The sequence below is a fragment of the Sphaerodactylus townsendi genome, linkage group LG05 (assembly GCF_021028975.2).
Source record: "Sphaerodactylus townsendi isolate TG3544 linkage group LG05, MPM_Stown_v2.3, whole genome shotgun sequence".
Classification (NCBI taxonomy): Eukaryota; Metazoa; Chordata; class Lepidosauria; order Squamata; family Sphaerodactylidae; genus Sphaerodactylus; species Sphaerodactylus townsendi.
This window is the reverse complement of record NC_059429.1, coordinates 5516110-5544057: the sequence shown is the minus strand read 5'-3', so window position 1 is coordinate 5544057 and position 27948 is coordinate 5516110. Positions and strand designations below refer to the sequence as shown.

General features: G+C 83.0%; 1 protein-coding gene across 1 annotated transcript; it reads left to right on the top strand.

Moving 5' to 3' along the window:
* The first annotated feature begins 48 nt into the window (after nt 1-48).
* On the top strand, nt 49-26831 carry ARRDC2 (arrestin domain containing 2). The gene is made up of 5 exons (XM_048496651.1): nt 49-365; nt 467-533; nt 675-822; nt 25905-25970; nt 26823-26831. Exons 1-5 carry the CDS (start codon nt 104-106, stop codon nt 26829-26831), a joined length of 552 nt encoding a protein of 183 aa, XP_048352608.1. The 5' UTR covers nt 49-103.
* Nucleotides 26832-27948: the final 1117 nt, after the last annotated feature.

Here is a 27948-nt window from a genome sequence, read left to right as displayed (position 1 = left end):
CCTGGGGCCGCCCCCGGGGAGGGCCCGGGCGTCGGGGGCGGGGGCGCGGCGGGGCCATAAAGGCGGGCGTCGGGCCGGGCGGCGCAGAGGGGTGGGGGGCGCGATGCTGTGGGAGCGGCTGCGGCGACTGTCGGTGGAGCTGGAGGGCGCGGCGGCGTTCAGCCCGGGCGAGAGCGTGGCGGGCCGGGTGGTGGTGGAGCTGTCGGGGCCGGCGCGGCTGGGCGCCCTCCACTTGCACGCCCGCGGCTGCGCCCGCGTCCACTGGAGCGAGGCGCGCTCGGGCGGCTCCAGCACGGCCTACACGCAGACCTACGGCGACCGCCTGGACTTCCTCAGCCACCGGCAGCTGCTCCTGGCCCCGGCAGGTACGGAAGCCACCTCCCCACCCACCCACCCACCCGCCCGCCGGGGACGCGCGCCTCGTCCGACCGGGCGGCTCACGGTGCCCCGCTTTCTCCCCCTACAGACGGCGGCGAGGCGACGCTGCTGCCCGCCGGACGGCACGAGTTCCCGTTCGCCTTCCAGCTGCCCGAGTGAGTGAGTGCGTGTGTGTGCGGCGGGCGGGCGGGCGGGCGGGCGGAGGGGGACCGGCAGAGTTGGGGGGGGGTGTGGGGGACCGACCCCCTCTCTGGTCCCGCTCGCCAAGTGCGCGTGTTCCCGTGTCGCCGCCGCAGGGGCCTGGCCACGTCGTTCGAGGGCAAGCACGGCAGCGTGCGCTACTGGGTCAAGGCCAAGCTGCTCCGACCCTGGGCCGCCGCCCGCCGCGCCAAGGAGCGCTTCACCGTCCTCGAACCCATCGACATCAACACGCCCGCGCTGCTGGTGAGTGAGTGGGGCCGGCCAGTGGCGCCTGGGGTCAGGCTCTGGAGCGTGGAGATAACAGAGACCCGACCGTGGTGGCGAACCTTTGGCACTCCCGATGTTATGGACTCCAATTCCCCCCCCACCCCCCCCCCCCCCCACCCCCCCCCCCCCCCACCCCCCCCCCCCCCCACCCCCCCCCCCCCCCACCCCCCCCCCCCCCCACCCCCCCCCCCCCCCACCCCCCCCCCCCCCCACCCCCCCCCCCCCCCACCCCCCCCCCCCCCCACCCCCCCCCCCCCCCACCCCCCCCCCCCCCCACCCCCCCCCCCCCCCACCCCCCCCCCCCCCCACCCCCCCCCCCCCCCACCCCCCCCCCCCCCCACCCCCCCCCCCCCCCACCCCCCCCCCCCCCCACCCCCCCCCCCCCCCACCCCCCCCCCCCCCCACCCCCCCCCCCCCCCACCCCCCCCCCCCCCCACCCCCCCCCCCCCCCACCCCCCCCCCCCCCCACCCCCCCCCCCCCCCACCCCCCCCCCCCCCCACCCCCCCCCCCCCCCACCCCCCCCCCCCCCCACCCCCCCCCCCCCCCACCCCCCCCCCCCCCCACCCCCCCCCCCCCCCACCCCCCCCCCCCCCCACCCCCCCCCCCCCCCACCCCCCCCCCCCCCCACCCCCCCCCCCCCCCACCCCCCCCCCCCCCCACCCCCCCCCCCCCCCACCCCCCCCCCCCCCCACCCCCCCCCCCCCCCACCCCCCCCCCCCCCCACCCCCCCCCCCCCCCACCCCCCCCCCCCCCCACCCCCCCCCCCCCCCACCCCCCCCCCCCCCCACCCCCCCCCCCCCCCACCCCCCCCCCCCCCCACCCCCCCCCCCCCCCACCCCCCCCCCCCCCCACCCCCCCCCCCCCCCACCCCCCCCCCCCCCCACCCCCCCCCCCCCCCACCCCCCCCCCCCCCCACCCCCCCCCCCCCCCACCCCCCCCCCCCCCCACCCCCCCCCCCCCCCACCCCCCCCCCCCCCCACCCCCCCCCCCCCCCACCCCCCCCCCCCCCCACCCCCCCCCCCCCCCACCCCCCCCCCCCCCCACCCCCCCCCCCCCCCACCCCCCCCCCCCCCCACCCCCCCCCCCCCCCACCCCCCCCCCCCCCCACCCCCCCCCCCCCCCACCCCCCCCCCCCCCCACCCCCCCCCCCCCCCACCCCCCCCCCCCCCCACCCCCCCCCCCCCCCACCCCCCCCCCCCCCCACCCCCCCCCCCCCCCACCCCCCCCCCCCCCCACCCCCCCCCCCCCCCACCCCCCCCCCCCCCCACCCCCCCCCCCCCCCACCCCCCCCCCCCCCCACCCCCCCCCCCCCCCACCCCCCCCCCCCCCCACCCCCCCCCCCCCCCACCCCCCCCCCCCCCCACCCCCCCCCCCCCCCACCCCCCCCCCCCCCCACCCCCCCCCCCCCCCACCCCCCCCCCCCCCCACCCCCCCCCCCCCCCACCCCCCCCCCCCCCCACCCCCCCCCCCCCCCACCCCCCCCCCCCCCCACCCCCCCCCCCCCCCACCCCCCCCCCCCCCCACCCCCCCCCCCCCCCACCCCCCCCCCCCCCCACCCCCCCCCCCCCCCACCCCCCCCCCCCCCCACCCCCCCCCCCCCCCACCCCCCCCCCCCCCCACCCCCCCCCCCCCCCACCCCCCCCCCCCCCCACCCCCCCCCCCCCCCACCCCCCCCCCCCCCCACCCCCCCCCCCCCCCACCCCCCCCCCCCCCCACCCCCCCCCCCCCCCACCCCCCCCCCCCCCCACCCCCCCCCCCCCCCACCCCCCCCCCCCCCCACCCCCCCCCCCCCCCACCCCCCCCCCCCCCCACCCCCCCCCCCCCCCACCCCCCCCCCCCCCCACCCCCCCCCCCCCCCACCCCCCCCCCCCCCCACCCCCCCCCCCCCCCACCCCCCCCCCCCCCCACCCCCCCCCCCCCCCACCCCCCCCCCCCCCCACCCCCCCCCCCCCCCACCCCCCCCCCCCCCCACCCCCCCCCCCCCCCACCCCCCCCCCCCCCCACCCCCCCCCCCCCCCACCCCCCCCCCCCCCCACCCCCCCCCCCCCCCACCCCCCCCCCCCCCCACCCCCCCCCCCCCCCACCCCCCCCCCCCCCCACCCCCCCCCCCCCCCACCCCCCCCCCCCCCCACCCCCCCCCCCCCCCACCCCCCCCCCCCCCCACCCCCCCCCCCCCCCACCCCCCCCCCCCCCCACCCCCCCCCCCCCCCACCCCCCCCCCCCCCCACCCCCCCCCCCCCCCACCCCCCCCCCCCCCCACCCCCCCCCCCCCCCACCCCCCCCCCCCCCCACCCCCCCCCCCCCCCACCCCCCCCCCCCCCCACCCCCCCCCCCCCCCACCCCCCCCCCCCCCCACCCCCCCCCCCCCCCACCCCCCCCCCCCCCCACCCCCCCCCCCCCCCACCCCCCCCCCCCCCCACCCCCCCCCCCCCCCACCCCCCCCCCCCCCCACCCCCCCCCCCCCCCACCCCCCCCCCCCCCCACCCCCCCCCCCCCCCACCCCCCCCCCCCCCCACCCCCCCCCCCCCCCACCCCCCCCCCCCCCCACCCCCCCCCCCCCCCACCCCCCCCCCCCCCCACCCCCCCCCCCCCCCACCCCCCCCCCCCCCCACCCCCCCCCCCCCCCACCCCCCCCCCCCCCCACCCCCCCCCCCCCCCACCCCCCCCCCCCCCCACCCCCCCCCCCCCCCACCCCCCCCCCCCCCCACCCCCCCCCCCCCCCACCCCCCCCCCCCCCCACCCCCCCCCCCCCCCACCCCCCCCCCCCCCCACCCCCCCCCCCCCCCACCCCCCCCCCCCCCCACCCCCCCCCCCCCCCACCCCCCCCCCCCCCCACCCCCCCCCCCCCCCACCCCCCCCCCCCCCCACCCCCCCCCCCCCCCACCCCCCCCCCCCCCCACCCCCCCCCCCCCCCACCCCCCCCCCCCCCCACCCCCCCCCCCCCCCACCCCCCCCCCCCCCCACCCCCCCCCCCCCCCACCCCCCCCCCCCCCCACCCCCCCCCCCCCCCACCCCCCCCCCCCCCCACCCCCCCCCCCCCCCACCCCCCCCCCCCCCCACCCCCCCCCCCCCCCACCCCCCCCCCCCCCCACCCCCCCCCCCCCCCACCCCCCCCCCCCCCCACCCCCCCCCCCCCCCACCCCCCCCCCCCCCCACCCCCCCCCCCCCCCACCCCCCCCCCCCCCCACCCCCCCCCCCCCCCACCCCCCCCCCCCCCCACCCCCCCCCCCCCCCACCCCCCCCCCCCCCCACCCCCCCCCCCCCCCACCCCCCCCCCCCCCCACCCCCCCCCCCCCCCACCCCCCCCCCCCCCCACCCCCCCCCCCCCCCACCCCCCCCCCCCCCCACCCCCCCCCCCCCCCACCCCCCCCCCCCCCCACCCCCCCCCCCCCCCACCCCCCCCCCCCCCCACCCCCCCCCCCCCCCACCCCCCCCCCCCCCCACCCCCCCCCCCCCCCACCCCCCCCCCCCCCCACCCCCCCCCCCCCCCACCCCCCCCCCCCCCCACCCCCCCCCCCCCCCACCCCCCCCCCCCCCCACCCCCCCCCCCCCCCACCCCCCCCCCCCCCCACCCCCCCCCCCCCCCACCCCCCCCCCCCCCCACCCCCCCCCCCCCCCACCCCCCCCCCCCCCCACCCCCCCCCCCCCCCACCCCCCCCCCCCCCCACCCCCCCCCCCCCCCACCCCCCCCCCCCCCCACCCCCCCCCCCCCCCACCCCCCCCCCCCCCCACCCCCCCCCCCCCCCACCCCCCCCCCCCCCCACCCCCCCCCCCCCCCACCCCCCCCCCCCCCCACCCCCCCCCCCCCCCACCCCCCCCCCCCCCCACCCCCCCCCCCCCCCACCCCCCCCCCCCCCCACCCCCCCCCCCCCCCACCCCCCCCCCCCCCCACCCCCCCCCCCCCCCACCCCCCCCCCCCCCCACCCCCCCCCCCCCCCACCCCCCCCCCCCCCCACCCCCCCCCCCCCCCACCCCCCCCCCCCCCCACCCCCCCCCCCCCCCACCCCCCCCCCCCCCCACCCCCCCCCCCCCCCACCCCCCCCCCCCCCCACCCCCCCCCCCCCCCACCCCCCCCCCCCCCCACCCCCCCCCCCCCCCACCCCCCCCCCCCCCCACCCCCCCCCCCCCCCACCCCCCCCCCCCCCCACCCCCCCCCCCCCCCACCCCCCCCCCCCCCCACCCCCCCCCCCCCCCACCCCCCCCCCCCCCCACCCCCCCCCCCCCCCACCCCCCCCCCCCCCCACCCCCCCCCCCCCCCACCCCCCCCCCCCCCCACCCCCCCCCCCCCCCACCCCCCCCCCCCCCCACCCCCCCCCCCCCCCACCCCCCCCCCCCCCCACCCCCCCCCCCCCCCACCCCCCCCCCCCCCCACCCCCCCCCCCCCCCACCCCCCCCCCCCCCCACCCCCCCCCCCCCCCACCCCCCCCCCCCCCCACCCCCCCCCCCCCCCACCCCCCCCCCCCCCCACCCCCCCCCCCCCCCACCCCCCCCCCCCCCCACCCCCCCCCCCCCCCACCCCCCCCCCCCCCCACCCCCCCCCCCCCCCACCCCCCCCCCCCCCCACCCCCCCCCCCCCCCACCCCCCCCCCCCCCCACCCCCCCCCCCCCCCACCCCCCCCCCCCCCCACCCCCCCCCCCCCCCACCCCCCCCCCCCCCCACCCCCCCCCCCCCCCACCCCCCCCCCCCCCCACCCCCCCCCCCCCCCACCCCCCCCCCCCCCCACCCCCCCCCCCCCCCACCCCCCCCCCCCCCCACCCCCCCCCCCCCCCACCCCCCCCCCCCCCCACCCCCCCCCCCCCCCACCCCCCCCCCCCCCCACCCCCCCCCCCCCCCACCCCCCCCCCCCCCCACCCCCCCCCCCCCCCACCCCCCCCCCCCCCCACCCCCCCCCCCCCCCACCCCCCCCCCCCCCCACCCCCCCCCCCCCCCACCCCCCCCCCCCCCCACCCCCCCCCCCCCCCACCCCCCCCCCCCCCCACCCCCCCCCCCCCCCACCCCCCCCCCCCCCCACCCCCCCCCCCCCCCACCCCCCCCCCCCCCCACCCCCCCCCCCCCCCACCCCCCCCCCCCCCCACCCCCCCCCCCCCCCACCCCCCCCCCCCCCCACCCCCCCCCCCCCCCACCCCCCCCCCCCCCCACCCCCCCCCCCCCCCACCCCCCCCCCCCCCCACCCCCCCCCCCCCCCACCCCCCCCCCCCCCCACCCCCCCCCCCCCCCACCCCCCCCCCCCCCCACCCCCCCCCCCCCCCACCCCCCCCCCCCCCCACCCCCCCCCCCCCCCACCCCCCCCCCCCCCCACCCCCCCCCCCCCCCACCCCCCCCCCCCCCCACCCCCCCCCCCCCCCACCCCCCCCCCCCCCCACCCCCCCCCCCCCCCACCCCCCCCCCCCCCCACCCCCCCCCCCCCCCACCCCCCCCCCCCCCCACCCCCCCCCCCCCCCACCCCCCCCCCCCCCCACCCCCCCCCCCCCCCACCCCCCCCCCCCCCCACCCCCCCCCCCCCCCACCCCCCCCCCCCCCCACCCCCCCCCCCCCCCACCCCCCCCCCCCCCCACCCCCCCCCCCCCCCACCCCCCCCCCCCCCCACCCCCCCCCCCCCCCACCCCCCCCCCCCCCCACCCCCCCCCCCCCCCACCCCCCCCCCCCCCCACCCCCCCCCCCCCCCACCCCCCCCCCCCCCCACCCCCCCCCCCCCCCACCCCCCCCCCCCCCCACCCCCCCCCCCCCCCACCCCCCCCCCCCCCCACCCCCCCCCCCCCCCACCCCCCCCCCCCCCCACCCCCCCCCCCCCCCACCCCCCCCCCCCCCCACCCCCCCCCCCCCCCACCCCCCCCCCCCCCCACCCCCCCCCCCCCCCACCCCCCCCCCCCCCCACCCCCCCCCCCCCCCACCCCCCCCCCCCCCCACCCCCCCCCCCCCCCACCCCCCCCCCCCCCCACCCCCCCCCCCCCCCACCCCCCCCCCCCCCCACCCCCCCCCCCCCCCACCCCCCCCCCCCCCCACCCCCCCCCCCCCCCACCCCCCCCCCCCCCCACCCCCCCCCCCCCCCACCCCCCCCCCCCCCCACCCCCCCCCCCCCCCACCCCCCCCCCCCCCCACCCCCCCCCCCCCCCACCCCCCCCCCCCCCCACCCCCCCCCCCCCCCACCCCCCCCCCCCCCCACCCCCCCCCCCCCCCACCCCCCCCCCCCCCCACCCCCCCCCCCCCCCACCCCCCCCCCCCCCCACCCCCCCCCCCCCCCACCCCCCCCCCCCCCCACCCCCCCCCCCCCCCACCCCCCCCCCCCCCCACCCCCCCCCCCCCCCACCCCCCCCCCCCCCCACCCCCCCCCCCCCCCACCCCCCCCCCCCCCCACCCCCCCCCCCCCCCACCCCCCCCCCCCCCCACCCCCCCCCCCCCCCACCCCCCCCCCCCCCCACCCCCCCCCCCCCCCACCCCCCCCCCCCCCCACCCCCCCCCCCCCCCACCCCCCCCCCCCCCCACCCCCCCCCCCCCCCACCCCCCCCCCCCCCCACCCCCCCCCCCCCCCACCCCCCCCCCCCCCCACCCCCCCCCCCCCCCACCCCCCCCCCCCCCCACCCCCCCCCCCCCCCACCCCCCCCCCCCCCCACCCCCCCCCCCCCCCACCCCCCCCCCCCCCCACCCCCCCCCCCCCCCACCCCCCCCCCCCCCCACCCCCCCCCCCCCCCACCCCCCCCCCCCCCCACCCCCCCCCCCCCCCACCCCCCCCCCCCCCCACCCCCCCCCCCCCCCACCCCCCCCCCCCCCCACCCCCCCCCCCCCCCACCCCCCCCCCCCCCCACCCCCCCCCCCCCCCACCCCCCCCCCCCCCCACCCCCCCCCCCCCCCACCCCCCCCCCCCCCCACCCCCCCCCCCCCCCACCCCCCCCCCCCCCCACCCCCCCCCCCCCCCACCCCCCCCCCCCCCCACCCCCCCCCCCCCCCACCCCCCCCCCCCCCCACCCCCCCCCCCCCCCACCCCCCCCCCCCCCCACCCCCCCCCCCCCCCACCCCCCCCCCCCCCCACCCCCCCCCCCCCCCACCCCCCCCCCCCCCCACCCCCCCCCCCCCCCACCCCCCCCCCCCCCCACCCCCCCCCCCCCCCACCCCCCCCCCCCCCCACCCCCCCCCCCCCCCACCCCCCCCCCCCCCCACCCCCCCCCCCCCCCACCCCCCCCCCCCCCCACCCCCCCCCCCCCCCACCCCCCCCCCCCCCCACCCCCCCCCCCCCCCACCCCCCCCCCCCCCCACCCCCCCCCCCCCCCACCCCCCCCCCCCCCCACCCCCCCCCCCCCCCACCCCCCCCCCCCCCCACCCCCCCCCCCCCCCACCCCCCCCCCCCCCCACCCCCCCCCCCCCCCACCCCCCCCCCCCCCCACCCCCCCCCCCCCCCACCCCCCCCCCCCCCCACCCCCCCCCCCCCCCACCCCCCCCCCCCCCCACCCCCCCCCCCCCCCACCCCCCCCCCCCCCCACCCCCCCCCCCCCCCACCCCCCCCCCCCCCCACCCCCCCCCCCCCCCACCCCCCCCCCCCCCCACCCCCCCCCCCCCCCACCCCCCCCCCCCCCCACCCCCCCCCCCCCCCACCCCCCCCCCCCCCCACCCCCCCCCCCCCCCACCCCCCCCCCCCCCCACCCCCCCCCCCCCCCACCCCCCCCCCCCCCCACCCCCCCCCCCCCCCACCCCCCCCCCCCCCCACCCCCCCCCCCCCCCACCCCCCCCCCCCCCCACCCCCCCCCCCCCCCACCCCCCCCCCCCCCCACCCCCCCCCCCCCCCACCCCCCCCCCCCCCCACCCCCCCCCCCCCCCACCCCCCCCCCCCCCCACCCCCCCCCCCCCCCACCCCCCCCCCCCCCCACCCCCCCCCCCCCCCACCCCCCCCCCCCCCCACCCCCCCCCCCCCCCACCCCCCCCCCCCCCCACCCCCCCCCCCCCCCACCCCCCCCCCCCCCCACCCCCCCCCCCCCCCACCCCCCCCCCCCCCCACCCCCCCCCCCCCCCACCCCCCCCCCCCCCCACCCCCCCCCCCCCCCACCCCCCCCCCCCCCCACCCCCCCCCCCCCCCACCCCCCCCCCCCCCCACCCCCCCCCCCCCCCACCCCCCCCCCCCCCCACCCCCCCCCCCCCCCACCCCCCCCCCCCCCCACCCCCCCCCCCCCCCACCCCCCCCCCCCCCCACCCCCCCCCCCCCCCACCCCCCCCCCCCCCCACCCCCCCCCCCCCCCACCCCCCCCCCCCCCCACCCCCCCCCCCCCCCACCCCCCCCCCCCCCCACCCCCCCCCCCCCCCACCCCCCCCCCCCCCCACCCCCCCCCCCCCCCACCCCCCCCCCCCCCCACCCCCCCCCCCCCCCACCCCCCCCCCCCCCCACCCCCCCCCCCCCCCACCCCCCCCCCCCCCCACCCCCCCCCCCCCCCACCCCCCCCCCCCCCCACCCCCCCCCCCCCCCACCCCCCCCCCCCCCCACCCCCCCCCCCCCCCACCCCCCCCCCCCCCCACCCCCCCCCCCCCCCACCCCCCCCCCCCCCCACCCCCCCCCCCCCCCACCCCCCCCCCCCCCCACCCCCCCCCCCCCCCACCCCCCCCCCCCCCCACCCCCCCCCCCCCCCACCCCCCCCCCCCCCCACCCCCCCCCCCCCCCACCCCCCCCCCCCCCCACCCCCCCCCCCCCCCACCCCCCCCCCCCCCCACCCCCCCCCCCCCCCACCCCCCCCCCCCCCCACCCCCCCCCCCCCCCACCCCCCCCCCCCCCCACCCCCCCCCCCCCCCACCCCCCCCCCCCCCCACCCCCCCCCCCCCCCACCCCCCCCCCCCCCCACCCCCCCCCCCCCCCACCCCCCCCCCCCCCCACCCCCCCCCCCCCCCACCCCCCCCCCCCCCCACCCCCCCCCCCCCCCACCCCCCCCCCCCCCCACCCCCCCCCCCCCCCACCCCCCCCCCCCCCCACCCCCCCCCCCCCCCACCCCCCCCCCCCCCCACCCCCCCCCCCCCCCACCCCCCCCCCCCCCCACCCCCCCCCCCCCCCACCCCCCCCCCCCCCCACCCCCCCCCCCCCCCACCCCCCCCCCCCCCCACCCCCCCCCCCCCCCACCCCCCCCCCCCCCCACCCCCCCCCCCCCCCACCCCCCCCCCCCCCCACCCCCCCCCCCCCCCACCCCCCCCCCCCCCCACCCCCCCCCCCCCCCACCCCCCCCCCCCCCCACCCCCCCCCCCCCCCACCCCCCCCCCCCCCCACCCCCCCCCCCCCCCACCCCCCCCCCCCCCCACCCCCCCCCCCCCCCACCCCCCCCCCCCCCCACCCCCCCCCCCCCCCACCCCCCCCCCCCCCCACCCCCCCCCCCCCCCACCCCCCCCCCCCCCCACCCCCCCCCCCCCCCACCCCCCCCCCCCCCCACCCCCCCCCCCCCCCACCCCCCCCCCCCCCCACCCCCCCCCCCCCCCACCCCCCCCCCCCCCCACCCCCCCCCCCCCCCACCCCCCCCCCCCCCCACCCCCCCCCCCCCCCACCCCCCCCCCCCCCCACCCCCCCCCCCCCCCACCCCCCCCCCCCCCCACCCCCCCCCCCCCCCACCCCCCCCCCCCCCCACCCCCCCCCCCCCCCACCCCCCCCCCCCCCCACCCCCCCCCCCCCCCACCCCCCCCCCCCCCCACCCCCCCCCCCCCCCACCCCCCCCCCCCCCCACCCCCCCCCCCCCCCACCCCCCCCCCCCCCCACCCCCCCCCCCCCCCACCCCCCCCCCCCCCCACCCCCCCCCCCCCCCACCCCCCCCCCCCCCCACCCCCCCCCCCCCCCACCCCCCCCCCCCCCCACCCCCCCCCCCCCCCACCCCCCCCCCCCCCCACCCCCCCCCCCCCCCACCCCCCCCCCCCCCCACCCCCCCCCCCCCCCACCCCCCCCCCCCCCCACCCCCCCCCCCCCCCACCCCCCCCCCCCCCCACCCCCCCCCCCCCCCACCCCCCCCCCCCCCCACCCCCCCCCCCCCCCACCCCCCCCCCCCCCCACCCCCCCCCCCCCCCACCCCCCCCCCCCCCCACCCCCCCCCCCCCCCACCCCCCCCCCCCCCCACCCCCCCCCCCCCCCACCCCCCCCCCCCCCCACCCCCCCCCCCCCCCACCCCCCCCCCCCCCCACCCCCCCCCCCCCCCACCCCCCCCCCCCCCCACCCCCCCCCCCCCCCACCCCCCCCCCCCCCCACCCCCCCCCCCCCCCACCCCCCCCCCCCCCCACCCCCCCCCCCCCCCACCCCCCCCCCCCCCCACCCCCCCCCCCCCCCACCCCCCCCCCCCCCCACCCCCCCCCCCCCCCACCCCCCCCCCCCCCCACCCCCCCCCCCCCCCACCCCCCCCCCCCCCCACCCCCCCCCCCCCCCACCCCCCCCCCCCCCCACCCCCCCCCCCCCCCACCCCCCCCCCCCCCCACCCCCCCCCCCCCCCACCCCCCCCCCCCCCCACCCCCCCCCCCCCCCACCCCCCCCCCCCCCCACCCCCCCCCCCCCCCACCCCCCCCCCCCCCCACCCCCCCCCCCCCCCACCCCCCCCCCCCCCCACCCCCCCCCCCCCCCACCCCCCCCCCCCCCCACCCCCCCCCCCCCCCACCCCCCCCCCCCCCCACCCCCCCCCCCCCCCACCCCCCCCCCCCCCCACCCCCCCCCCCCCCCACCCCCCCCCCCCCCCACCCCCCCCCCCCCCCACCCCCCCCCCCCCCCACCCCCCCCCCCCCCCACCCCCCCCCCCCCCCACCCCCCCCCCCCCCCACCCCCCCCCCCCCCCACCCCCCCCCCCCCCCACCCCCCCCCCCCCCCACCCCCCCCCCCCCCCACCCCCCCCCCCCCCCACCCCCCCCCCCCCCCACCCCCCCCCCCCCCCACCCCCCCCCCCCCCCACCCCCCCCCCCCCCCACCCCCCCCCCCCCCCACCCCCCCCCCCCCCCACCCCCCCCCCCCCCCACCCCCCCCCCCCCCCACCCCCCCCCCCCCCCACCCCCCCCCCCCCCCACCCCCCCCCCCCCCCACCCCCCCCCCCCCCCACCCCCCCCCCCCCCCACCCCCCCCCCCCCCCACCCCCCCCCCCCCCCACCCCCCCCCCCCCCCACCCCCCCCCCCCCCCACCCCCCCCCCCCCCCACCCCCCCCCCCCCCCACCCCCCCCCCCCCCCACCCCCCCCCCCCCCCACCCCCCCCCCCCCCCACCCCCCCCCCCCCCCACCCCCCCCCCCCCCCACCCCCCCCCCCCCCCACCCCCCCCCCCCCCCACCCCCCCCCCCCCCCACCCCCCCCCCCCCCCACCCCCCCCCCCCCCCACCCCCCCCCCCCCCCACCCCCCCCCCCCCCCACCCCCCCCCCCCCCCACCCCCCCCCCCCCCCACCCCCCCCCCCCCCCACCCCCCCCCCCCCCCACCCCCCCCCCCCCCCACCCCCCCCCCCCCCCACCCCCCCCCCCCCCCACCCCCCCCCCCCCCCACCCCCCCCCCCCCCCACCCCCCCCCCCCCCCACCCCCCCCCCCCCCCACCCCCCCCCCCCCCCACCCCCCCCCCCCCCCACCCCCCCCCCCCCCCACCCCCCCCCCCCCCCACCCCCCCCCCCCCCCACCCCCCCCCCCCCCCACCCCCCCCCCCCCCCACCCCCCCCCCCCCCCACCCCCCCCCCCCCCCACCCCCCCCCCCCCCCACCCCCCCCCCCCCCCACCCCCCCCCCCCCCCACCCCCCCCCCCCCCCACCCCCCCCCCCCCCCACCCCCCCCCCCCCCCACCCCCCCCCCCCCCCACCCCCCCCCCCCCCCACCCCCCCCCCCCCCCACCCCCCCCCCCCCCCACCCCCCCCCCCCCCCACCCCCCCCCCCCCCCACCCCCCCCCCCCCCCACCCCCCCCCCCCCCCACCCCCCCCCCCCCCCACCCCCCCCCCCCCCCACCCCCCCCCCCCCCCACCCCCCCCCCCCCCCACCCCCCCCCCCCCCCACCCCCCCCCCCCCCCACCCCCCCCCCCCCCCACCCCCCCCCCCCCCCACCCCCCCCCCCCCCCACCCCCCCCCCCCCCCACCCCCCCCCCCCCCCACCCCCCCCCCCCCCCACCCCCCCCCCCCCCCACCCCCCCCCCCCCCCACCCCCCCCCCCCCCCACCCCCCCCCCCCCCCACCCCCCCCCCCCCCCACCCCCCCCCCCCCCCACCCCCCCCCCCCCCCACCCCCCCCCCCCCCCACCCCCCCCCCCCCCCACCCCCCCCCCCCCCCACCCCCCCCCCCCCCCACCCCCCCCCCCCCCCACCCCCCCCCCCCCCCACCCCCCCCCCCCCCCACCCCCCCCCCCCCCCACCCCCCCCCCCCCCCACCCCCCCCCCCCCCCACCCCCCCCCCCCCCCACCCCCCCCCCCCCCCACCCCCCCCCCCCCCCACCCCCCCCCCCCCCCACCCCCCCCCCCCCCCACCCCCCCCCCCCCCCACCCCCCCCCCCCCCCACCCCCCCCCCCCCCCACCCCCCCCCCCCCCCACCCCCCCCCCCCCCCACCCCCCCCCCCCCCCACCCCCCCCCCCCCCCACCCCCCCCCCCCCCCACCCCCCCCCCCCCCCACCCCCCCCCCCCCCCACCCCCCCCCCCCCCCACCCCCCCCCCCCCCCACCCCCCCCCCCCCCCACCCCCCCCCCCCCCCACCCCCCCCCCCCCCCACCCCCCCCCCCCCCCACCCCCCCCCCCCCCCACCCCCCCCCCCCCCCACCCCCCCCCCCCCCCACCCCCCCCCCCCCCCACCCCCCCCCCCCCCCACCCCCCCCCCCCCCCACCCCCCCCCCCCCCCACCCCCCCCCCCCCCCACCCCCCCCCCCCCCCACCCCCCCCCCCCCCCACCCCCCCCCCCCCCCACCCCCCCCCCCCCCCACCCCCCCCCCCCCCCACCCCCCCCCCCCCCCACCCCCCCCCCCCCCCACCCCCCCCCCCCCCCACCCCCCCCCCCCCCCACCCCCCCCCCCCCCCACCCCCCCCCCCCCCCACCCCCCCCCCCCCCCACCCCCCCCCCCCCCCACCCCCCCCCCCCCCCACCCCCCCCCCCCCCCACCCCCCCCCCCCCCCACCCCCCCCCCCCCCCACCCCCCCCCCCCCCCACCCCCCCCCCCCCCCACCCCCCCCCCCCCCCACCCCCCCCCCCCCCCACCCCCCCCCCCCCCCACCCCCCCCCCCCCCCACCCCCCCCCCCCCCCACCCCCCCCCCCCCCCACCCCCCCCCCCCCCCACCCCCCCCCCCCCCCACCCCCCCCCCCCCCCACCCCCCCCCCCCCCCACCCCCCCCCCCCCCCACCCCCCCCCCCCCCCACCCCCCCCCCCCCCCACCCCCCCCCCCCCCCACCCCCCCCCCCCCCCACCCCCCCCCCCCCCCACCCCCCCCCCCCCCCACCCCCCCCCCCCCCCACCCCCCCCCCCCCCCACCCCCCCCCCCCCCCACCCCCCCCCCCCCCCACCCCCCCCCCCCCCCACCCCCCCCCCCCCCCACCCCCCCCCCCCCCCACCCCCCCCCCCCCCCACCCCCCCCCCCCCCCACCCCCCCCCCCCCCCACCCCCCCCCCCCCCCACCCCCCCCCCCCCCCACCCCCCCCCCCCCCCACCCCCCCCCCCCCCCACCCCCCCCCCCCCCCACCCCCCCCCCCCCCCACCCCCCCCCCCCCCCACCCCCCCCCCCCCCCACCCCCCCCCCCCCCCACCCCCCCCCCCCCCCACCCCCCCCCCCCCCCACCCCCCCCCCCCCCCACCCCCCCCCCCCCCCACCCCCCCCCCCCCCCACCCCCCCCCCCCCCCACCCCCCCCCCCCCCCACCCCCCCCCCCCCCCACCCCCCCCCCCCCCCACCCCCCCCCCCCCCCACCCCCCCCCCCCCCCACCCCCCCCCCCCCCCACCCCCCCCCCCCCCCACCCCCCCCCCCCCCCACCCCCCCCCCCCCCCACCCCCCCCCCCCCCCACCCCCCCCCCCCCCCACCCCCCCCCCCCCCCACCCCCCCCCCCCCCCACCCCCCCCCCCCCCCACCCCCCCCCCCCCCCACCCCCCCCCCCCCCCACCCCCCCCCCCCCCCACCCCCCCCCCCCCCCACCCCCCCCCCCCCCCACCCCCCCCCCCCCCCACCCCCCCCCCCCCCCACCCCCCCCCCCCCCCACCCCCCCCCCCCCCCACCCCCCCCCCCCCCCACCCCCCCCCCCCCCCACCCCCCCCCCCCCCCACCCCCCCCCCCCCCCACCCCCCCCCCCCCCCACCCCCCCCCCCCCCCACCCCCCCCCCCCCCCACCCCCCCCCCCCCCCACCCCCCCCCCCCCCCACCCCCCCCCCCCCCCACCCCCCCCCCCCCCCACCCCCCCCCCCCCCCACCCCCCCCCCCCCCCACCCCCCCCCCCCCCCACCCCCCCCCCCCCCCACCCCCCCCCCCCCCCACCCCCCCCCCCCCCCACCCCCCCCCCCCCCCACCCCCCCCCCCCCCCACCCCCCCCCCCCCCCACCCCCCCCCCCCCCCACCCCCCCCCCCCCCCACCCCCCCCCCCCCCCACCCCCCCCCCCCCCCACCCCCCCCCCCCCCCACCCCCCCCCCCCCCCACCCCCCCCCCCCCCCACCCCCCCCCCCCCCCACCCCCCCCCCCCCCCACCCCCCCCCCCCCCCACCCCCCCCCCCCCCCACCCCCCCCCCCCCCCACCCCCCCCCCCCCCCACCCCCCCCCCCCCCCACCCCCCCCCCCCCCCACCCCCCCCCCCCCCCACCCCCCCCCCCCCCCACCCCCCCCCCCCCCCACCCCCCCCCCCCCCCACCCCCCCCCCCCCCCACCCCCCCCCCCCCCCACCCCCCCCCCCCCCCACCCCCCCCCCCCCCCACCCCCCCCCCCCCCCACCCCCCCCCCCCCCCACCCCCCCCCCCCCCCACCCCCCCCCCCCCCCACCCCCCCCCCCCCCCACCCCCCCCCCCCCCCACCCCCCCCCCCCCCCACCCCCCCCCCCCCCCACCCCCCCCCCCCCCCACCCCCCCCCCCCCCCACCCCCCCCCCCCCCCACCCCCCCCCCCCCCCACCCCCCCCCCCCCCCACCCCCCCCCCCCCCCACCCCCCCCCCCCCCCACCCCCCCCCCCCCCCACCCCCCCCCCCCCCCACCCCCCCCCCCCCCCACCCCCCCCCCCCCCCACCCCCCCCCCCCCCCACCCCCCCCCCCCCCCACCCCCCCCCCCCCCCACCCCCCCCCCCCCCCACCCCCCCCCCCCCCCACCCCCCCCCCCCCCCACCCCCCCCCCCCCCCACCCCCCCCCCCCCCCACCCCCCCCCCCCCCCACCCCCCCCCCCCCCCACCCCCCCCCCCCCCCACCCCCCCCCCCCCCCACCCCCCCCCCCCCCCACCCCCCCCCCCCCCCACCCCCCCCCCCCCCCACCCCCCCCCCCCCCCACCCCCCCCCCCCCCCACCCCCCCCCCCCCCCACCCCCCCCCCCCCCCACCCCCCCCCCCCCCCACCCCCCCCCCCCCCCACCCCCCCCCCCCCCCACCCCCCCCCCCCCCCACCCCCCCCCCCCCCCACCCCCCCCCCCCCCCACCCCCCCCCCCCCCCACCCCCCCCCCCCCCCACCCCCCCCCCCCCCCACCCCCCCCCCCCCCCACCCCCCCCCCCCCCCACCCCCCCCCCCCCCCACCCCCCCCCCCCCCCACCCCCCCCCCCCCCCACCCCCCCCCCCCCCCACCCCCCCCCCCCCCCACCCCCCCCCCCCCCCACCCCCCCCCCCCCCCACCCCCCCCCCCCCCCACCCCCCCCCCCCCCCACCCCCCCCCCCCCCCACCCCCCCCCCCCCCCACCCCCCCCCCCCCCCACCCCCCCCCCCCCCCACCCCCCCCCCCCCCCACCCCCCCCCCCCCCCACCCCCCCCCCCCCCCACCCCCCCCCCCCCCCACCCCCCCCCCCCCCCACCCCCCCCCCCCCCCACCCCCCCCCCCCCCCACCCCCCCCCCCCCCCACCCCCCCCCCCCCCCACCCCCCCCCCCCCCCACCCCCCCCCCCCCCCACCCCCCCCCCCCCCCACCCCCCCCCCCCCCCACCCCCCCCCCCCCCCACCCCCCCCCCCCCCCACCCCCCCCCCCCCCCACCCCCCCCCCCCCCCACCCCCCCCCCCCCCCACCCCCCCCCCCCCCCACCCCCCCCCCCCCCCACCCCCCCCCCCCCCCACCCCCCCCCCCCCCCACCCCCCCCCCCCCCCACCCCCCCCCCCCCCCACCCCCCCCCCCCCCCACCCCCCCCCCCCCCCACCCCCCCCCCCCCCCACCCCCCCCCCCCCCCACCCCCCCCCCCCCCCACCCCCCCCCCCCCCCACCCCCCCCCCCCCCCACCCCCCCCCCCCCCCACCCCCCCCCCCCCCCACCCCCCCCCCCCCCCACCCCCCCCCCCCCCCACCCCCCCCCCCCCCCACCCCCCCCCCCCCCCACCCCCCCCCCCCCCCACCCCCCCCCCCCCCCACCCCCCCCCCCCCCCACCCCCCCCCCCCCCCACCCCCCCCCCCCCCCACCCCCCCCCCCCCCCACCCCCCCCCCCCCCCACCCCCCCCCCCCCCCACCCCCCCCCCCCCCCACCCCCCCCCCCCCCCACCCCCCCCCCCCCCCACCCCCCCCCCCCCCCACCCCCCCCCCCCCCCACCCCCCCCCCCCCCCACCCCCCCCCCCCCCCACCCCCCCCCCCCCCCACCCCCCCCCCCCCCCACCCCCCCCCCCCCCCACCCCCCCCCCCCCCCACCCCCCCCCCCCCCCACCCCCCCCCCCCCCCACCCCCCCCCCCCCCCACCCCCCCCCCCCCCCACCCCCCCCCCCCCCCACCCCCCCCCCCCCCCACCCCCCCCCCCCCCCACCCCCCCCCCCCCCCACCCCCCCCCCCCCCCACCCCCCCCCCCCCCCACCCCCCCCCCCCCCCACCCCCCCCCCCCCCCACCCCCCCCCCCCCCCACCCCCCCCCCCCCCCACCCCCCCCCCCCCCCACCCCCCCCCCCCCCCACCCCCCCCCCCCCCCACCCCCCCCCCCCCCCACCCCCCCCCCCCCCCACCCCCCCCCCCCCCCACCCCCCCCCCCCCCCACCCCCCCCCCCCCCCACCCCCCCCCCCCCCCACCCCCCCCCCCCCCCACCCCCCCCCCCCCCCACCCCCCCCCCCCCCCACCCCCCCCCCCCCCCACCCCCCCCCCCCCCCACCCCCCCCCCCCCCCACCCCCCCCCCCCCCCACCCCCCCCCCCCCCCACCCCCCCCCCCCCCCACCCCCCCCCCCCCCCACCCCCCCCCCCCCCCACCCCCCCCCCCCCCCACCCCCCCCCCCCCCCACCCCCCCCCCCCCCCACCCCCCCCCCCCCCCACCCCCCCCCCCCCCCACCCCCCCCCCCCCCCACCCCCCCCCCCCCCCACCCCCCCCCCCCCCCACCCCCCCCCCCCCCCACCCCCCCCCCCCCCCACCCCCCCCCCCCCCCACCCCCCCCCCCCCCCACCCCCCCCCCCCCCCACCCCCCCCCCCCCCCACCCCCCCCCCCCCCCACCCCCCCCCCCCCCCACCCCCCCCCCCCCCCACCCCCCCCCCCCCCCACCCCCCCCCCCCCCCACCCCCCCCCCCCCCCACCCCCCCCCCCCCCCACCCCCCCCCCCCCCCACCCCCCCCCCCCCCCACCCCCCCCCCCCCCCACCCCCCCCCCCCCCCACCCCCCCCCCCCCCCACCCCCCCCCCCCCCCACCCCCCCCCCCCCCCACCCCCCCCCCCCCCCACCCCCCCCCCCCCCCACCCCCCCCCCCCCCCACCCCCCCCCCCCCCCACCCCCCCCCCCCCCCACCCCCCCCCCCCCCCACCCCCCCCCCCCCCCACCCCCCCCCCCCCCCACCCCCCCCCCCCCCCACCCCCCCCCCCCCCCACCCCCCCCCCCCCCCACCCCCCCCCCCCCCCACCCCCCCCCCCCCCCACCCCCCCCCCCCCCCACCCCCCCCCCCCCCCACCCCCCCCCCCCCCCACCCCCCCCCCCCCCCACCCCCCCCCCCCCCCACCCCCCCCCCCCCCCACCCCCCCCCCCCCCCACCCCCCCCCCCCCCCACCCCCCCCCCCCCCCACCCCCCCCCCCCCCCACCCCCCCCCCCCCCCACCCCCCCCCCCCCCCACCCCCCCCCCCCCCCACCCCCCCCCCCCCCCACCCCCCCCCCCCCCCACCCCCCCCCCCCCCCACCCCCCCCCCCCCCCACCCCCCCCCCCCCCCACCCCCCCCCCCCCCCACCCCCCCCCCCCCCCACCCCCCCCCCCCCCCACCCCCCCCCCCCCCCACCCCCCCCCCCCCCCACCCCCCCCCCCCCCCACCCCCCCCCCCCCCCACCCCCCCCCCCCCCCACCCCCCCCCCCCCCCACCCCCCCCCCCCCCCACCCCCCCCCCCCCCCACCCCCCCCCCCCCCCACCCCCCCCCCCCCCCACCCCCCCCCCCCCCCACCCCCCCCCCCCCCCACCCCCCCCCCCCCCCACCCCCCCCCCCCCCCACCCCCCCCCCCCCCCACCCCCCCCCCCCCCCACCCCCCCCCCCCCCCACCCCCCCCCCCCCCCACCCCCCCCCCCCCCCACCCCCCCCCCCCCCCACCCCCCCCCCCCCCCACCCCCCCCCCCCCCCACCCCCCCCCCCCCCCACCCCCCCCCCCCCCCACCCCCCCCCCCCCCCACCCCCCCCCCCCCCCACCCCCCCCCCCCCCCACCCCCCCCCCCCCCCACCCCCCCCCCCCCCCACCCCCCCCCCCCCCCACCCCCCCCCCCCCCCACCCCCCCCCCCCCCCACCCCCCCCCCCCCCCACCCCCCCCCCCCCCCACCCCCCCCCCCCCCCACCCCCCCCCCCCCCCACCCCCCCCCCCCCCCACCCCCCCCCCCCCCCACCCCCCCCCCCCCCCACCCCCCCCCCCCCCCACCCCCCCCCCCCCCCACCCCCCCCCCCCCCCACCCCCCCCCCCCCCCACCCCCCCCCCCCCCCACCCCCCCCCCCCCCCACCCCCCCCCCCCCCCACCCCCCCCCCCCCCCACCCCCCCCCCCCCCCACCCCCCCCCCCCCCCACCCCCCCCCCCCCCCACCCCCCCCCCCCCCCACCCCCCCCCCCCCCCACCCCCCCCCCCCCCCACCCCCCCCCCCCCCCACCCCCCCCCCCCCCCACCCCCCCCCCCCCCCACCCCCCCCCCCCCCCACCCCCCCCCCCCCCCACCCCCCCCCCCCCCCACCCCCCCCCCCCCCCACCCCCCCCCCCCCCCACCCCCCCCCCCCCCCACCCCCCCCCCCCCCCACCCCCCCCCCCCCCCACCCCCCCCCCCCCCCACCCCCCCCCCCCCCCACCCCCCCCCCCCCCCACCCCCCCCCCCCCCCACCCCCCCCCCCCCCCACCCCCCCCCCCCCCCACCCCCCCCCCCCCCCACCCCCCCCCCCCCCCACCCCCCCCCCCCCCCACCCCCCCCCCCCCCCACCCCCCCCCCCCCCCACCCCCCCCCCCCCCCACCCCCCCCCCCCCCCACCCCCCCCCCCCCCCACCCCCCCCCCCCCCCACCCCCCCCCCCCCCCACCCCCCCCCCCCCCCACCCCCCCCCCCCCCCACCCCCCCCCCCCCCCACCCCCCCCCCCCCCCACCCCCCCCCCCCCCCACCCCCCCCCCCCCCCACCCCCCCCCCCCCCCACCCCCCCCCCCCCCCACCCCCCCCCCCCCCCACCCCCCCCCCCCCCCACCCCCCCCCCCCCCCACCCCCCCCCCCCCCCACCCCCCCCCCCCCCCACCCCCCCCCCCCCCCACCCCCCCCCCCCCCCACCCCCCCCCCCCCCCACCCCCCCCCCCCCCCACCCCCCCCCCCCCCCACCCCCCCCCCCCCCCACCCCCCCCCCCCCCCACCCCCCCCCCCCCCCACCCCCCCCCCCCCCCACCCCCCCCCCCCCCCACCCCCCCCCCCCCCCACCCCCCCCCCCCCCCACCCCCCCCCCCCCCCACCCCCCCCCCCCCCCACCCCCCCCCCCCCCCACCCCCCCCCCCCCCCACCCCCCCCCCCCCCCACCCCCCCCCCCCCCCACCCCCCCCCCCCCCCACCCCCCCCCCCCCCCACCCCCCCCCCCCCCCACCCCCCCCCAAGCTGGTAGGGGCTGATGGGAATTGTAGTTCCTGAACATCTGGAGAGCCGCAGGTTCCCTACCCCTGCGCTAGACCGTTCGCAGGCTTCTGTGCCTGCAATCCCAGTGGGCTTCAGTAGCTCTCCCAAGACCCCGGCTCTGTCTCCAAAGTGCTTGGAGCGTCTGACAGTCACCCAGGAAAAGTAGCCTCCCCCCGTCCTCAAGCACCCACGGCTGGCTGACCAGCGTGCACCCAAAGCACCCCTCACGAAAGCATGAAGCATGACCCTGCCATTCCACGGGTCACATCTCTGGTGGCACTGTGGCCAGCAACTGAGGGAGAATGGGGGGGGGGGGGCAGCTTTGCCCAGGGTTGCCTGTACATTGTGCCCGTGTAACCCCCATGCTCAGAATGGGTTGACCCAGTAAGGGGTGGAGACTCAAAGCAGCAAGAGGCTGCAGAGCTCATGTGGTTTGGAGGAGACAAGGCTACCAGACTCTGACCTTGATTGGTATAAGCCCTTAACACCTTGTTAAGGTAACTGCAATGTTGTTGGGAACTACTGGGAAGGTAGTTGTTTGTTTTTGCTATGTTGTAAATGTTGGAGTTTATTGTTTCAGGGTTTCTTTTTGTGGTTGTAATGGGTGAGAGTTCTCCTGGAAACCTTCATCATGTTGAATCCTGTTCACCAAGCCCTTGGAGTCTTCAGGAGCCAACCCACTTGCAAAGAAGAATTGGACTTGGCAGTATCAGTAGACTGTAAATATAAGGACTTGAACATGCAACCTGAACAGGACCTTGAAATGTGATGTTAAATGTTGATGTTAGATGTTAGATGTTAAGAAAGTAAACCATTTTGTTTTTAAAATTTGTTGTTGCAAACTCATTCCACGTTCTGCCCCACAGAACCCACAGATAGAGGTTACACCCTCTTACGTTAAGTGTTTCCTAGTTGGCCCATCTGTGTTCCATGGTTTCTGCATGTAAGGTGTCCTCTGGTTCTACAAATACAAAAAAAATGTGTTGTAAAACCACAGCAGCGTTCCAGCCAACATTTCTTTACCCACAAGGAACCAGCTGAGGGAAGGTGTCCGCAGCAGGGTGGGGGGCGTTCTCCCCTTCCACCCTCTCCCCCCCCCCCGCAGAGTGACTTGATTGTGTGCCTTAAATTCCATTTGAACTTAGTCAACTCCTTTATTTCAGATCTTTAATTTCTTCTTCTGCCACTTTTCAGTCTTCTGCCAACTGACCCATTTTCTTGAGATCATTATTTAAATTAATTGGCTGCCATTATTATTCTTTTCTTTTTTCCCCTTTTTTTTGGGGGGGGGGAGGGTTGGTTCTCATTTTGACAATAAGCAAAATTATTCCAGTGACAGCATTTGAGGACACTCACAACAGCATTTGGGGACACTCACAACTCCACCATAAGAACAGCTGGCCTCCTGTGGGTATATAAAGGGGGAGGGAGGGGCTGAAGCCATTGGGAGTTTTGTTATTTTATGTATTTATATAAATTATATACGATGTTTTAAGCTGTTTTTACTATTGATGGACACCGTCCTGAGCCTTTGGGGAGGGCGGTATACAAATATAATAAACAAACAAACAAACAAACAAACAGCAGCTGCTGGATCTTCCTTGAATCAACTACTCTTGAGCTTTCCACCGCAGCATGATGGAGAAAGAACACAATCCACCCCCAAGTTATTGTGCCCAACCCTCTGGAAAGGAAAAGGGCAGTGTGGGGGGGATTCAAATAATTTAACAACCGGTCATTTACAAGCACCATTTTAACAACCGGTTCTGCCGACGTGGTGCGAACCGGCTGAATCCCACTGCGGGAAAAGGGGTCACATATGAGTGTTTCCTGTGCCTTGCCGTGGCTCTCTTCCACTCTTGCACAGGGAAAAGTCCCAGGAGCAGCAGTGGCGTAGGAGGTTAAGAGCTCGTGTATCTAATCTGGAGGAACCGGGTTTGATTCCCAGCTCTGCCGCCTGAGCTGTGGAGGCTTCTCTGGGGAATTCAGATTTGCCTGTGCACTCCCACACACGCCAGCTGGGTGACCTTGGGCTAGTCACAGCTTCTCGGAGCTCTCTCAGCCCCACCCACCTCACAGGGTGTTTGTTGTGAGGGGGGAAGGGCAAGGAGATTGTGAGCCCATTAGAGTCTCCTGCAGGAGAGAAAGCGGGGATATAACTCTTCTCCTTCTTCTGAATCATGCCCCAAATACATTCTGGATGTGTCTCCTCGGCCGACTACAGCACACTTTGAAGAAAGTCCTCCGCACCCCCCACACAGACACAGTAGGGTCTTTCTAGGAATTCAGAGGGGGTTGCCTGGAACACAGTCAGCACCTACTTCCCATTCCCAATCTGTCCACTCAATGATAAAGTGGAGGGGGGGTAGGTTCAGGAAACAGGCCAAGCATGTCCATGTTTGTTATCAAAACTAGGACAGAACGTTTTGCTTGTGTGTCCCCTGGCTCTACAACATTCGGACCCCATGCTTCTGCGATAAACACATCATGTAGAAAAGAATATGGTTGTATGTGTCCTCTTTGGAGAGGAACGAAGGGCTTGCACAACACCTTCGAGAAGATTTTGTTCAAGTTTTTGTTCAGTAGTTTCTTACGCTGTGCACATGAGCTGTTCTGTACAGAAAGGTGCAAGATGGGTCATTTCAAGTTGATTATTTACATATTAGCAGTAAAGCCCATTGTATGAACAAATACAATAATGGGTCTGGAAAATTGTGGGTGGATTAATGGTGCCTGCCAAGGGGGCCGGTCATTCCTGCCCTTCCTCCCCCCTCAGCCCCACATCACCAGCTCCCTCCTCATCCTCTTCCCGGATGCCTGCATCAGCATGCAAGTGTTAATGGTGCCCACCAAGGGCGGGGGGGGGGGCGCAACCCTTCCAGCCTCTCTTCCTCTTTCGGCCCCACGTCACCAGCTGCCTCCCTCTCTCCCTCTTCTCCTCCTCTTCCCGGATACCTGTATCACCACACAACAGTCAACAGCGTAGTTGCGGCCACAAGCAGTTGCAACGCCTGGGCCTGCTCCCCCTCGGGCAGCTGCAAGTGGCACAGCGACTGTCATTGTTCAGCGCTAGGGGGGCAGGGCGGACACACGAGAGAGTCGCTGCCACATCCCGCTGTTCTGTGTTGTTTTTTACTCGTTCTGTGTAAGTTCCACCCCCGAGCTGTTGTCGTGTCCCTGGTCTATTCAATAACGAGACTTTGTGTTCAAACGGGTTCTTTTATTGAAAACAGCATCAGGATTAAGCACTCAGACTTCCGTTGGCAGAAGTAAAAGTTAGGCACCAAAACAGCTCCCATTATACCCCTTCCACTCCACTCCATCCCCCTACACTAAGGTGACCAGATGGTCACCTTGTGAACCCGGGACGGGGGTAGTCGGTGAACCCAGGACGCAGGAGCACACTGTTTTCTGGGGCACTGCCGTTTCCCACCCTGTGACAGGGCAAGAAACGGCAGCACCCCATAAGGCCGTGCTCTTGCGGCCGCGTGCGCAGGAGGCTTGAGCCCCAGAAGGCAGTGCGGCAGCCTCCCAAAAATCGGGACAATGGAAGGAACCCGGGGGGACGCAGGACAAATTTTGCGAAGGCGGGACTGTCCCGCCAAAAGCGGGACAGCTGGTCAGCCTACCCTACACCAGCCTTTTGGCACCAGTTCCCAAGAGGGGGAACGGCACCCCACCGTTCTCATGGGCAAAGGCGGAGTGGGGTCGCGTGTCCCTGGCCACACACACCAGCTGGTCATGTGAGGGGTGGAGTATCGCCCCATGCCCCTCCCCTCAGCCTGGCCCCGCCAGGCTGCTCCTTCAGTCAGCAGAGGCTCCACCGGCTGAAGGAGCAGCCTGGCGGGGCCAAGCCGAGGGGCAGCCCACGGCAGGCTCCCGCTGGCTAAGTGGGGCATAGGGGGTGCAGGGGGGCACAAGGGCTGGGGGAGAATGGAGAGCTGGACTGTGGGGAGGGGCGCCGCAGCAGCAGGCTGGCTCCTGGGCTGGCGCTTGCCTGAACCACCCACCTGGTGGGAGCGGCAGTGGCGTAAGAGGTTAAGAGCTCATGTATCTAATCTGGAGGAACCGGGTTTGATTCCCGGCTCTGCCGCCTGAGCTGTGGAGGCTTATCTGGGGAATTCAGATTAGCCTGTACACTCCCACACACGCCAGCTGGGTGACCTTGGGCTAGTCACAGGGCAGTTCTTTGAGCCTCAGCTCTGCACCCACCACAGGGTGTTTAGAGCAGAGGGGGAAGGGCAAGGAGATTGTCAGCCCCTTTGAGTCTCCTGCAGGAGAGAAAGGGGGGATAGAAATCCAAACTCTTCTTTCTTCTCTGGGGTCTCACCACTGAGCTCCTCACTTCTAGCCAGGCGCCCTCCCCAGGGCCTGGGGAGGGCAGAAGGCGGCCTGCAGGGAGGCCAGGGGGTGGGGCTCGGAGACGGACAGCCCAGGCTGGTGGCCTGGGCGGGTGCAGCGGCAGTAGGCTGGCTCCTGCCCTTCGGGGGGGGGGGGAGCCGGCCTGTGGCCACAGCAAGCTGCTGAGCAGCGTCCCAGCACAGGGGAGCCACTGGGACCCAGCCAGTGCCCGGCACCCCCCAACGTGATGAAACAGCATCAGCATGGGGACACGGGATACCCCATATCCTCATTGGCGGTGCACCACTGGCCCCATGACATCACTTCCCACCCCTGCTGCCATTTCCAAGAGAGGCAATTGCCGCCACACAGGCAGCTTACTCAACGTTCCACACGCGCAGCCCTGTCTGGTATGCGCAAGTGGATTGGATTTCGTCAACAACAGGCCTGCCCTGTGTATTTATAGCTCAGGTCCTGGCAGGAGGAACTATTTTGAAGACCACCCGGTTAAAAATAAAACTTGTTTTTACTATGTATACTTCAACTCCCTGGCCCCTGCTTTCTCCTGCCAATTATTCCGGTTTTGCTCTTTCTCTGCCTCAGGGCAGCCTTCAGTGGGTCAGTTTCCTACGGAGGGCAGAGCGCCTGAGGACTTGCAGGGCCGTGAGAGTAAGTGTCTGCGTCCTTTGCCGACTTAGGAAGTTGGAACAGTGCAAAAATTTTCAGGTTCCGGAGCCTGGCAAACAGGGGTCACCCTCTCCCTCAGGAGCCAGTGGCCAAAATAAGGTTGCCAATTATGGGTGGGAACGGACCTTGAGAACGCCTCCCTTCCGGTGACCTCCCTGACGCCTGGGGGTCTACCTGGATTCATCTCTATCTATGGAGACCCAGGTGGCCCATTCAACTGGGGTGGCATTTTACCATCTCTGCCAGGCACAGCGGCTGGCCCCTGACTTCTCCCAGACCAGGCCATGCCGGCAGGGTCTGATGGGAATTGTAGTCCATAAACATCTGGAGAGCCACAGGTTGCAGACCCCTGTCCCAGACCAACCTAGCCTCAGTGATCCATGCCACAGTCACCTCTAGGCTAGACTACTGTAACTCACTCTACACGGGCCTTCCCTTGCGGCTGATCCCGAAATGGAAATTGGTCCAGTATGTGGCAGCATGGTTGCTCGCGGGGGTGTGTGTGTCTATCCGGGATTATATCTCCCCTGTTCTGCGCCGCTTGCACTGGCTCCCACTTGAATACTGATCACCTTCAAGGTGTTGGTACTTACCTTTGTTGGGGTGAGCCCGCGAACCCAGCAGAGCCTCAGAAAGAGTGCGGGCACACCTGCGCCATCTATGCCCTTCTGGGCGCACACACTCACCTGTCACAAGACCCCCGTGAGTCATAGGTCATGAGATGCCTGACTCACTGTCACAAGATGCCCCAGACAAAGGGACAAAGGGGTGCATACCCCCAGGTATGGATTAGGCCCAGACAGGAACGTTTCCCACTCTGCGTCACTTACGCAGGCCCCATGACGTCATGTGTACTGTACAATTTTGGCATTCTGCTCCCGCTTCTCCCGGCTCCCGACCGCCTCTTGGGAAAACCCTAATAAAAGGTGCCAGGGACCAGACTACGGGAGATTAGCCAGATCCACGGATCACGCTTCCTGCCACTGGCTATTTCTCTCCACCAGATGATATCGCCAAGCGATCTCACCTCTCTCCCTTTGCCCAGAGCCCTCAATGCGGCCGCAATCTTCATACCTTTAAGGCTTTCCATGGCCTGGGGCCCTCATACCACAGGGACCGTCTTTCCCCCTACGTCTCCATGCAGCCTCTGCGCTTGGCAGAGGCCAATTTGCTGGTGGTCCCTGGCCCCTCTATGATGTGGCTTGCTTCCACCCAGACCAGGGCCTTTAGGGCTTTGGCCCCAGCCTGGTGGAACACTCTGACTCCGGCCATCCGGGCCCTGCGGGACCTTGAGCAGTTCCGCAGGGCCTGTAAAACAGAGTTGTCCCGCCAGGCCTTTGGAGGAGACAGCTGCTAATGTGTGGGCCATTCCCTACACAAGGATAGGATGGGGCCACCCCCAGGAAGTTTTGGCAGAGTTTGCCTTTCTGAGATGTTTTAGCTTTTAGGTCTGTGCTTTAAATTCTATGATATTTTTATGAGGGTTTTTTTATGGATTGTGCACCGTCTGGAGCCCTTCGGGGGTGGCACAGTATATCAAATATGATAGATAGATAAATAAATACCTGAAAATTTCAGGGTGGAGCCTGGAGAGGGTGGGGTTTCAGCAGGGTACTCCGCCATAAGGAGTCCACCTTCTACAGCAACCATTCTCTCCAGGGGAACTGAAGGACAACTGTCATGCCAGAGAATCTCCAGGCTAAGATCGCCAGACAGTGGTCACTTTCCCCCACAACTCTCCCTGTGGCCTTCTGCAGGCCTTCCAGGAGGAGGAGGAGGAGGAGGAGGAGGAGGAGGAGGAGGAGAAAAAGAAGAAAAAGAAAAAGAAGAAAAAGAAAAAGAAAGAAGAAAGAAGAAAGGAAGGAAGGAAGAAGAGAGGAAGAAGAAGAAGAAGAAGAAGAAGAGGAGGAGGAGGAGGAGGAGGAGGAGAAAAAGAAGAAAAAGAAAAAGAAGAAAAAGA